Raw genomic sequence first — 10,976 nt, forward strand, 5'->3', positions numbered from 1 at the left:
GATAGAAATTGCATTTCCTCTTAGGTGATCGATTATATATTTTATTTAATTTAATGTAGCCACCTGGCTGCTAGCTTTATGGGTTCGTTTTATAGATGATTGAAGGACACCGAACGTCACGTCCTTACGGGCTTTCGTTAATAATGACACACTGACGCTGCTCTCCTAGCAACCGATAAACAACATTCAAAACTGCTGCGGGTTTGAAAATATGGAGCGGTTTCCACCAAAATTCAGTAAAGTGCTGGTAACACCAGACCCACAGTACATCCCAGGGTGAGTTCTCAGTTATTTCTCTGCATTATTAATAAAGGATTTGTTTCTTATTTTGTTTCATAAATGAGATGTGGTTCGTATTTTAATGGAGTTTTAAAAAGGACCAAGTTCTTTATTTTGAATGATAGTTTAAATAAAGTTTAGAATCTGGGTTTGTGTCGAAATAAAGCTTACAAAATCCCTTCTATGTGTAACTTAAAACGAGGCTAAGCCAAATAAAGCGTGTATGTTGCCAGCTGTCATAGTAACTTACTGCCAGGTGTAACTATACCTGTCTAAATCAGAGGAAGCCAAACTTTTTTATGAACTAGATTAAGGCTATAACAAACCAGATTGAGGCTATAATATATTGATATACATAAGTGTGTTGAAAGGGACACTAAAACTAACAATTCTCTCGTTTATTAACCCTAATGCTGTCCTAGATGTGTATGACTTCTTTCAGATTAATACAAATAAAGGTTTTTAGAAAAGTTATACACCTCTGTGCATTCTATATAATGCAAGTGTATGGGACCTATAAAGCTCTACATCTTCAAATTGTGAAGCATTGCATCTCTGTGACTGTGACTTCTTGTAAGATTGATAACACTTGGAGTTTTATGAGGCGATTTACATCAGACTTCTCAATGTGCTGGTGAATCATGTACATTTGGCCAGAAGTGACGGTGGTTAAAAAAGTTCTAAATATTAGTATTTATACTTAATAACATTGGTTCATTGCCTTTTATAAAGAATCACCTTACACTTGAATTATATGGACCTATAGAATTATATATAATATAATCATTATTCCAAATCTGATGGGTCTGTTTAGTTATGCAGGCTACTGTCCTCAGCTGAAGTATCATGTGGGCCAGACTTATGGTCAGTTAACGGCAAAGCTCCTATCTTCCCCGGAGGTGTCTCATTCACAGAGGCTTGTGCTCCATACCGGGCATTTCCCCTCCACAGAGACAGACTCAGAACGCCACAATGAAATCTGGAGAAGCCGACATGGAGGTAGAAGGAACTTGGAGAAAATGATTCCGGGATACACAGGTAAAAGTTTGTGGGTTTGCAATGCTTGGTGTCTAGTTTGCAAAACTGTGAACATGTATTATATCTTTCTCTTGTGCTCCAAGGTTTTGTTCCATTGCGTAAAAACTACTTCTGCAAAACATATGCAGAAACCTGTCGAGATGCACTATCAGAGTTCAGCCAGGAGCAAGAAAAGAGACTCCGTGCAGCTTCTGCTGACCTGTCTTTTACTGTCAACGACAGCGTCCCAGAATTCAAAGTAAGCTGTCAGAGTGGAATTGCTTCTCTTTCACAGCTCTCCTGTGTAGGGTCACCCTGTTTAATTATACATGCTAAATATCCTGTATCAAAGTAGGTCGAGTGTCACATGTCCAGTAAATGAAAAGAAAGACTAAACTGTTACTAAACAAACTCTCCAATCAGGACGCCACATGATTTCAGGCAATTATCACTGCATTGTGTTGAAACAAGCTGTGAAAACCCCCTGATTCACAGATGCTGTTATTTTATAGCTATAATCATCAGCTACTTTTCTCAACTTGTTGATCAGAAGATTTTATACTTCTTGTTTAAAGATTAATCTAGTGGTTGTCCTTTCTTGTAGCCTAAAAGATTGAACAGTCCTCTTACAGCAATATCTAAAGATCCTGCCCCCTACAAGGCCCCACATCCCTGGAAACCACAAGGCTCCCCATACCTCATGGAGGAAAGCAGTCCACATAAGTATTTCATCTCAGGTTAGCCAGAGTTGGGCAAGAAGCAAATTACAGAGGGTTTATACAGTTGCTCTGAATTTTGCACCAATTTGTCATTTTGACAGGTTTTACTGGCTACGTCCCCAAAGCCCGGTTCCTCTTTGGTGCTGGATATCCCATAATAACCAACAAGGCACTGATCCAATTTGGCAATGAAATGAAGGCATGTCGGACCTCCTTCAACTTGCAAAAGAAGGATTCCACCAGCTTGCCTCTGATACCCACAGTATACCCCTCTAAAACAGGCATCCTACCATCCTATATGGGGCATGTACCAGGTATGTTAAAATTTTATTACGTTATACTTTAAAGAAAGCATGCTATCATTAATAGTTTTAAAGCAATCTAATTATGTCAACAGGGTACAGATTTCAATATGGTCATACATTTGGGCAGCTCACCCATGATGCTTTGGGTCACGTTGGTACACAGAGGAAGAACACAGGTGAAAACAGGCTGGACTAAATACCCAACAGTGAGAGTGAAATTAGTTATTACTCATAACCCATCTTAGAACTATTAAAGTCATTTTCACAAGACACTGACAAGTCAACTAAAAGAAATCTTTTTTTTTTTTTTTCAAAAGACAAAGGTTTTTGTAACTTTCTTCCAGGACACACATTAACAACTCAACAAATCTTTATTATCACAAGTTTCCAATCAGGCACAACTATAGCTGGATCAGAAAATATAAAAAACACTTTCTTTAAAACACACTTATAATCAAACCATTCTTTTCAATTAACTATTGTCCATCTTTATGTTACTAACAACAGGGGTCACAAAAATCATCAAGAAATATCACTTCTGAATTAGTCCTTCTGTGAAACAGGAAATATAGAGCTACTCAGCATGCATCTTTATCATATAAATTAGCTATGTTATTGATTTCACCGTGCAAAAATGCAATAAAACCCTTGTACAGTTGTACCGTAATTCACAGAATGCTAAAAAGGAAATATGTTTTTTTTTTTTTCATGCATAGTAATTAATGCTACTGTGCCATGCATTGAAATGGTTATCGAAACTATTTCAAACAAAGTGTTTTTTGTTTTGTTTTTAATGCCACATAGTTCAACAAGCAGAAATTGTATGACTAGATTTACAGTGACATTTAATGACCTGAGACAGAGATAAAGTGCAGGGTTTAGTTGGAAAAGACATTTGGGGAGTTCCAGTTTTGTGATTGATTGCTGGCAGATGATTGCTTCTTATATACTGTGCATTATACTATAACTGTGTTATAAATTTAATCTAAAAATCTCATGTTATAATGGCTCAAAGGTAGTGAAAATTTGGTTACTTTTTAAGGTCCAAAGTATAATACAATTTTTTTCTGATTGATAAATATTCTGTCCAGACACATATATGGTGCACTTTCATTGGATTTTACAGGATGCATCAAATTGACTATGTATAGTGTATTTTGGATGAACTGTGCTTCTATTCTGTCTAGCTAAAATCAGACATCTTGTGTGCTTTTTAGAATAGTATTTCATCTTTGTTCATTGTATCTCTGTCATGGTTACCACTCAGATGAGTCTCTGGCCATTTTCCTATCAACACTGACTGTGCAAGCAGATCCACTTTGGATGCACCAAGCTTCAGCCATTCTGATGGCCGTCTGGAGGAAGATAAATGTTCTGACATAAAGACAACCACAATTAACAGTGACCTTATCAAAAGTTTAGAAGAATCACAGTTACTCACCTTCTCAGAGGTCCACTCATGTCTTTTTGAGTGTTCTGTGGGCCAACTGGTGTTCCAACTTTAGAACCAAAGAGCCTCGCCCAACGCAGCTCACTTAAGTGTTTTTCCTCCAGAGGACTTGTTGAACATTGTGGCATCTCACTGTTTTTCGTTACGGTTGCTACACCCTCTTTCTTCTGTGTTTTACACTTTGAGGTGGTTTTCTGATTAAACCTAAATTCATCAGTTACCCATTGACTAAAGACATCACTGTGACCTGTTGGACTTCTGTTGTTCTCGTGGATCAAGCTCATCTGCAGGATCTGAGCTGACTGGGCAAGAAGCCGATGAGGCAGGGGTGCTCTGTGGTTATGCTTTTCCTTACTTTGAAGGTGAGGTTCAGATGGAAGATGGAGGTCAAATTTAAGCAGAGAGAGTGGCTGCAGCAAAAGAAGCAGCTCTTGGAACAGTGGTCCATAAATTGGCCCCTGGGCCAGAGCCAAGAAACCCCATTGGTGATAGTGTTCTGTTACAACATCTTGAATAGAGTGTAAAAAATGGTAAGGATTAAAGAAAATTACAATACATTTCTTTATAGTTGTCACCAAACATAATAATACTCACCAAGGCAAGTGTATAAATGATGGATCCAGAATTCCAAAGCATGCAAACTAAAGAGATATATATATTTATTAGCTAACTGTACTGTGGTGTAAATTTTAGAAGAATGTATTCAGCATTTGACCTACTTTAGCAGATCTATGATGAAGACCCTGAGCTGCATGCGACTTGATAACTGGGAACATTTATTTACAACAGACACCAAGCTGTCAGACAGTTGAGTAGATGAGCCTGTGAAAATAAAAATATTGTCAGTCATTAAAAGAGTGTTGAAGTAGCTTTTCATTTGCTTTCCATCTAATTGGCTCATACCTGCTCGTACTGTAGCCTGTACAACGTTCCATAGTTTGTTGCGCCGTTGACCAATAATTAAGTCCAATTTGTAGGCTTTCAAACCATCTTGAAGGATGTTCTGGATTGCGGGGTAGAGCTTTTTAAGGACAAGGTGGCTATTTCCCAGTGTGATCTGAAAAAATATACCAAATAAATAAATAAATTATATATATATATATATATATATATATATATATATATATATATATATATATATATATATATATATATATATATAATGTCTAATTAGGACTCATGGGTAATATTAAACATTTCTGTTACTCCTTGTACTACCTTTTCTTCTGAGTCTTGCCTTGAGTTGAAATGTGCCATTATAAGATCCACTGCCAAACTCACAGCTTTTAACATACCTAGGATAAGAGTAAGGTAGTGATTTAAATTCATAAAACCATTTTGTTTCTCAACAATGTTTCTGATCCCTCAAAATTCAACCTGAAATTTGTAAAGGAATTTATGACATGCATAAATAGTTACATAATGAAAATTATTTTAAAATGCTGTACTTGAAGGTAATTTCTATCAGTTGTGTTTTGGAGAAGAATAACTGTACATAAAGATACATGAAACCTACTATAAATGAAACATATAGTAGTATACACATTTGTGCTCACATAAAAAACACACACAAACACTCCAAGTGTGTTAGCCAATCAAAGGCAGTGAGTTAAAAGTAGGTCACATTTTCCCCTTCAGGGAAGCAGAGGCAATGCTACAGAGATCCACTCTGTATCTTTCTGAAACAGAAGGGATTTTGCCTTCAATGGCATACTGAGAAAGAAATTGCACTTTACTTTTCTAAAGTATTTCCCCATTTGGAATTTCTATATGGTACAAGCTACTGCTTTGATAAGCTACTAATTTAAGCTATAATTCTTATATTTACAAAGGTCTCCACACAAACCATAGGCATATTCCTATACACAATAGAACATATTAGCGATTGATAATAAATATAGTCATATAAAAATGTAGGGAAAATGTGGGCATTTAGTCATAAATATCGATGCAGAATCTCATTATTCATCATCTCACTTCTCTTGTGCAAAAGATCAATTGAAAGAAGATCTGATGGGGCTTCTGGGGAGAGGCAGAACTCTTCAGGGGGTCTGTCAGTCATCGAGAATGAGTCACCATGTTGACGTTCCCTCACAACACCTGCAGAGTTGAGGAAGAAGTGCACATAAAAATGATTTAAATATAACACGACTACCTCCAGATCCACGACACATAATCACAAATTCTTACCATCTTGTTTTGTACATGTGTCTGTGTGTGTGCATGAGCTAATATGTGTATAAGATCCATAAATACAAAACACGCACATCTTTAAATAAATGGAAATCATAACATGATTCATTAATACTTACAAGGTGAAATTCTTGGCTTTAAGATGTGTTGAACATTGGTGTTACGTTCTTCATTGGTGCAGACCTGTGATGAAGTTTCAAAAGACCAAAGGGATTTCCATCTACTGCCTGGTAGATAGACGATGGGAGTTTTAGAGGTCAAGGAGGTAACTGAGGTAATGGCAGGGGAGGAGTTTTGATGTATAGGGAAGGATGCATCCAGGGGACCTGCAGTCTCCTCTTTGATCATTGGAGTCTGAGTCTGAACAATGGGAACCTGCTGGAATGGATGATTTTGAGAAGCTTTGAGAAGTTTTCCACACCAGGAATGTTTTTGGCTTATCTGTGTTTGACTTGAGCAGGCTATGGGACTCCCATCTGCTTGCTCTTGGCTTTGAGGGCTTCTTGATCTTATATTAGGACTCATATGTGGATTTCTGTCCTGATGAATGAGCCCAAACAGTGTACAGGGCTGGGTACACTGGGAGTGGTTATGGGGAATAACAGGACTCGATGTGCAGGTGGAACAAGTGTCTAAACTGGTTGCTGCCTCTGGAGGGATGTTAGAGAAACTCCTTAGAGGTGAGGGTTGCTTATAATGTGGATATGCCGTTTTTTTGCAAGTAGCTTTGGATGGCCCAGGCTTGCTGTACTTGTAGCTAATGTATTGATTAAGAAGGGAACCAAGTGCTTTGGTCTGTTGTTTTCCTGAGGGTGCCTGAAGCACAAAGGGCTGTATAGGGAGAAAGGTGGGCCTTTGTGCTTTTGTGTATCGCACAATTTCTGGGGACGACACACCTATCGGCACAAGAAAATGTTGTGGAAAACATTTTTTCAATCAGTCAATCATTTTTATTTATATAGCGCTTTTAACAACACAGGTTGCATCAAAGCACATCTTTAACCAAACACTAAAAGTAAAATATTTTTTATTAAAATATATTTCTTACCTTCTGGATTGGATTGACTACTGCTGTCAGCTTTCAGGGACTTTGTTGCCATTTCTGAATCATTCTGTTTCTGGACGGAAGAGAGATTTTGGAAGAAGTGTGAGCCTGATGAATCCTGTATGCACTTTTTCATGGATTGTTCTCCATTTCCCTTCTTACATCGAGCAATTTCTGCAAAAGAGGTGGCATGTTGCCTAGACACAAGTGAAGATAGATTTGTGTCTAAATGGCTTGGACAGCTGTTTTGTAGAGCGCCCAGATTTGATAAGGTAGAACATTTCTGGCTGGTAATCCAGCTCTGAGACTGAGGAGTTTTAATGTAACTGCAACTACTATGTTCTCTTGGAGCAGACTGATGAGTTTTTATGTGTGCTATTCTCTCTTTTGTTCCCTTAGATTCATCCTTATTGGCTCGTCTAATATTCTTCACTTCAATGTTCCCATCACCCTAAAAAAAAGTATTGGAAAAAAGTATTGTCTTAAAAAATTTAAGGTTTACCTAGATACATAAATACCAATATATTTGTGTATTCACACAGACAGTATATGTTACACATAAATCCCTTAATCAAAGCCTCCTGAATTCTCACATTACACTCTTAAAAATAAGGGTGCTTTACAATGGCATATCAGAATCTTTTTGTCTAAATGGTTCCATAAATGTTTATGTCCCTTTTAGAAACACACTTGTTTCCATTATGGTTTTGATTATTACTCTTCAAAAATCTTATCTGTCAATCTCTCTGATATTTTAAATAAGTAGTATTTCAGTTTTTATGCGTTTATTTGTTAGATTTGTTTATGTGCAACACTTTGGTTAGTCTTCTGGCTGTTTTTAAATATGATTTATAAATAAATTAACTTGAACCTGGTGCCATAAATAACCTTTAATATCTGAATAACTTTTCTGCTTAAAAAAGTTATTTGTAGCCAAAGAAGGTTCTTCAGATTTTAAATGGGTAAGAAAGAGATGGTTCTTTACAGACCTTTTGACTGAATAGTTCTTTCCAAAACTAAAAATGGTTTATCTATGGTATCGCTGTAAAGAAGCTGTAAAGCACCTTTTTTTTAAAGAGTGTAGGTATTGTATGTTAGTGGTATAAATACCTTGTGCACAGTTTGCTCAAACTTTGGCTCCTCTTTTTCCTCTTCTTCTGAATGTTCAAATAGAAAATATTCGGAAGGGGGAGAACAGCTTCCCTGGCTTTGAGTCTCAGAAAAACTGGTCAAAGAGGACCAAGGTGGACTGGGTGAAGACTGGGATGATAGGTCACACGTCACCAGTTTATAGTAATTCTGAGTGGAACCTGCTAACCGTGCATGACTCTGCAGACACATAGTAAGGTCAGAAATGTCCATTGATGGAAAGCCGTCTGAGTCGAATGGGTAGATGTTGCAGTTTGGATCAGTGCTGTGAGATGACCAGCTGGGCAAAGGGTTTGAAATCTCGTTTAACACTATACCAGATCCAGGGACAGGACTATCCAGATTTAGTGGAGTTGCAGGAACTGCATTGTTGGTTTTGTGGTAGATGGCACTGAAGTTAACTAGTACTCCATCTGAGCTGTTACAGGAAGAGTCAGTGATATAGTCTGTTTGGTTTTGAGTAATGGATTCAATAATGTTTTCAGTTGGAGCCCAGCTATTATCAGGTTCCTCAAGAGTATGCTTACTAAAGTCTTCCTCATCGCCCCAGTCCTGTTCATCGCAGTCCATTAATACAGGGGTTCCTCTGCTATCCCTACGATCTCCACAACCTGTATCAAACTCCCGCTTCTGATTATTGTTTACTCTGATTTGACGGAAGGAATTTATATTACTTTGAGTCACATTTCCTTGTAGTTGAAGGGATGACCCCTCATAGTACTTGTGCAAGTTGTCTCCATCTGAGTCCTCATCGTCTTCATCCTCATTCACTTCTGATTCAGGAATGAAGAGGTTATGCCATCTGGGAGTACCTCTACGATGCAATGGCTCTTTGTTTAGTTGAGGACTGGTCAATGGGGAGATCAAAGCATAAAGCATTGAGGACGATTCATATCCTCTAGGACTTTCAGTCCCCTTTTTGTCCTCTGTTTTTGTTGAACTTGACTTGCTTTTTTGACTTAGACTGCCATAGTCAAGTGCTTCCCTTGGCAGATCTCCTCTCTCAGGAAGGGATATACTGTGGGTTAAATTTAAAGTGCGTGTCTTTCTGGATGTCTGTACAGAGTTATATGACAGAGTTACAGACTGGCCAAGGATGTGGGACATGATCAGAGTTTCCCCTGACTTTGAGGAGACGTCCATTTTCTAAGCACCAGCACTTCAAAGCATCAGTCCTTGCATGGCAGGCTGATTAAGTGGCATAAACAGAGGAAATACAAAACTCAGCAGAATCCTTTGTAACTTCATATGTCACTGCTTTCAGGCCAGAATCTAAAGGAAAAAATAGGCTTTCAGTGGATTATCTTTAATAATGTTTTCATACAAACGTATACATACTCCATACCTTACCAGTCTTAATTCCACATTTCAGTAATAAGACAATTGCATTTACATTATTAACTAGTTACTATATAGATAAACTCAACATATAACTATATAAATATAACAAATTAAAAAGCATGTTTGTTTATGTATATCTGTGTGGAATTCCTATTAAATGTATTTGTTACAGAGCTGAATCCATTTACTATCACATAAAACTTATCTGTTTAGGCTTCTCATTTTGTAATTAAAAATCATTACTGACTGACCCTCAAAAAACATCTTGCGATTTAAAGACAGCATTATTTAACTTTTATTTCTGAGCCATTTTTGTCCCAAAAATGAAGCAGATAAAAAAGCAGCATATTTTGCTAACTTCTGAAGATACATTTGTCTCAAACTACATGTAGCGAAAAGTTAAACAAACAGTTATTTAATATATAGTGCACAATTTTCTCCTATTTTAATAAAGTTCATAAATTGCTTTAATGCTTAAATTCCAGTCCTAAATTCTATGTTTAGTTAATAATAAAATATGATCCTGTGCTTAGGATGATAATGCTGGCAACTGCATCAACTCACCCAGCCATAAAGATCCATCAGTCCGACAGCCAGCAAATAGTCCGTTTCATTCTGTCTGCACAGTAACTGGAGCAAACACATTGCATGATCACAACCTAATGCTCTACATCCACATAGGCTAAACACGGGAAAATAAAAATAACATAGGAAACGGGTAATGTCCCTTTTGTAGTTCCTCGTTAGTCACACTTCTTTTTGCTCTGCACTCCTCACAGCTCATCTGTTCCTCACACATTCCCTCCTCCCCAGTACAGTGGTTCTGAGCCCCACAGTCCTATAGCAACAGCATCACAGACCCCACTGAGCATGCTCAGTGGTTTGTTGTTGAGGGATTATATTTGAGGGGATGGCAGATTTGCCTCTGCTTTCAGCATGGGGGGGTACTGGCGGATGGAGACTGAACGCTGAATACTCATAATGAAAAGTAGACTTAGAACAGAAAATTGAGATAATGAAAAACTAATATTTCATAATTGAGCAGATCTCTGACATAGGAAAGATGATGGTAGAAAGCCTATTTTTAGAATGGTATACAGAAATAATCCACCTTCATGTCCTTCCAAACCTCTTGGAACTCAAAAGGAGATGCTATGAAGACTGTGCTGGTTGCTATTTTCAAGTTAATATAGGAACTGGACTTTCAGAGCCTCAAAAGGGCAGAAAAAAGCAATATAAAATATGACTAAGGCACTATATTTCAAATCTTTATTTATAAATATTTAGGTGGTTTTGTGAACTGGATCAAATTGTTAGCTTAAATGATTTGTTCACCCAAAATATTACATGAAAGGCGTGTTTAGTGTTATACTATGTATCTTTTATCCCATTCAATTTAATCCAAAAAAGTGGAAAGAGGCAGGTTTGTCTGCCACAATAATCAACTGTTTTTGATTGTCCTCATCTCCCCGTCACTC

The 10,976-nt window shown here is 37.4% G+C and overlaps 3 protein-coding genes across 6 annotated transcripts in view; 1 reads left to right on the forward strand and 2 right to left on the reverse strand.

The window, feature by feature from the left end:
- Positions 1-10,976, reverse strand: part of cadm2a (cell adhesion molecule 2a) — a 1,030,129-nt gene that overhangs the window by 289,932 nt on the left and 729,221 nt on the right. The window lies entirely within an intron of this gene.
- fam166b (family with sequence similarity 166 member B) lies at positions 170-2,543 on the forward strand. The gene is made up of 6 exons (XM_043250653.1): positions 170-276; positions 1,094-1,317; positions 1,401-1,555; positions 1,901-2,033; positions 2,117-2,329; positions 2,413-2,543. Exons 1-6 carry the CDS (start codon positions 212-214, stop codon positions 2,514-2,516), a joined length of 894 nt encoding a protein of 297 aa, XP_043106588.1. The 5' UTR covers positions 170-211; the 3' UTR covers positions 2,517-2,543.
- LOC122352881 (iporin) lies at positions 2,673-10,336 on the reverse strand. Of its 2 annotated transcripts, none has more exons than XM_043250621.1 (11): positions 10,063-10,336; positions 8,119-9,429; positions 7,012-7,081; positions 6,083-6,859; positions 5,748-5,870; positions 4,989-5,065; positions 4,674-4,827; positions 4,490-4,592; positions 4,365-4,411; positions 3,762-4,278; positions 2,673-3,675 (listed from the first exon to the last, which is right to left on the reverse strand). In XM_043250621.1, exons 2-11 carry the CDS (start codon positions 9,298-9,300, stop codon positions 3,534-3,536), a joined length of 3,192 nt encoding a protein of 1,063 aa, XP_043106556.1. In that variant the 5' UTR covers positions 9,301-9,429; positions 10,063-10,336; the 3' UTR covers positions 2,673-3,533. The 2 variants fall into 2 exon arrangements, with proteins under 2 accessions (XP_043106556.1, XP_043106555.1); XM_043250620.1 differs by having other exon boundaries at positions 7,012-7,459.

This window comes from Puntigrus tetrazona, chromosome 10 (assembly GCF_018831695.1).
Source record: "Puntigrus tetrazona isolate hp1 chromosome 10, ASM1883169v1, whole genome shotgun sequence".
Lineage (NCBI taxonomy): Eukaryota > Metazoa > Chordata > Actinopteri > Cypriniformes > Cyprinidae > Puntigrus > Puntigrus tetrazona.

What these genes read in the sequence shown, in the direction of transcription:
- fam166b (XM_043250653.1), top strand. Translation starts at nt 212, where the DNA reads ATGGAGCGGTTTCCACCAAAATTCAGTAAAGTGCTGGTAACACCAGAC. An exon ending in GACCCACAGTACATCCCAGG is followed by an intron (nt 277 to 1,093) that starts GTGAGTTCTCAG and finishes GGGTCTGTTTAG; the next exon opens with TTATGCAGGCTACTGTCCTC. An exon ending in ACAGCGTCCCAGAATTCAAA is followed by an intron (nt 1,556 to 1,900) that starts GTAAGCTGTCAG and finishes CCTTTCTTGTAG; the next exon opens with CCTAAAAGATTGAACAGTCC.
- LOC122352881 (XM_043250620.1), bottom strand. Translation starts at nt 9,300, where the DNA reads ATGGACGTCTCCTCAAAGTCAGGGGAAACTCTGATCATGTCCCACATC. An exon ending in TTGAGCAAACTGTGCACAAG is followed by an intron (nt 7,460 to 8,118) that starts GTATTTATACCA and finishes ACTTTTTTTTAG; the next exon opens with GGTGATGGGAACATTGAAGT. An exon ending in TAGTCAATCCAATCCAGAAG is followed by an intron (nt 6,860 to 7,011) that starts GTAAGAAATATA and finishes TTGTGCCGATAG; the next exon opens with GTGTGTCGTCCCCAGAAATT.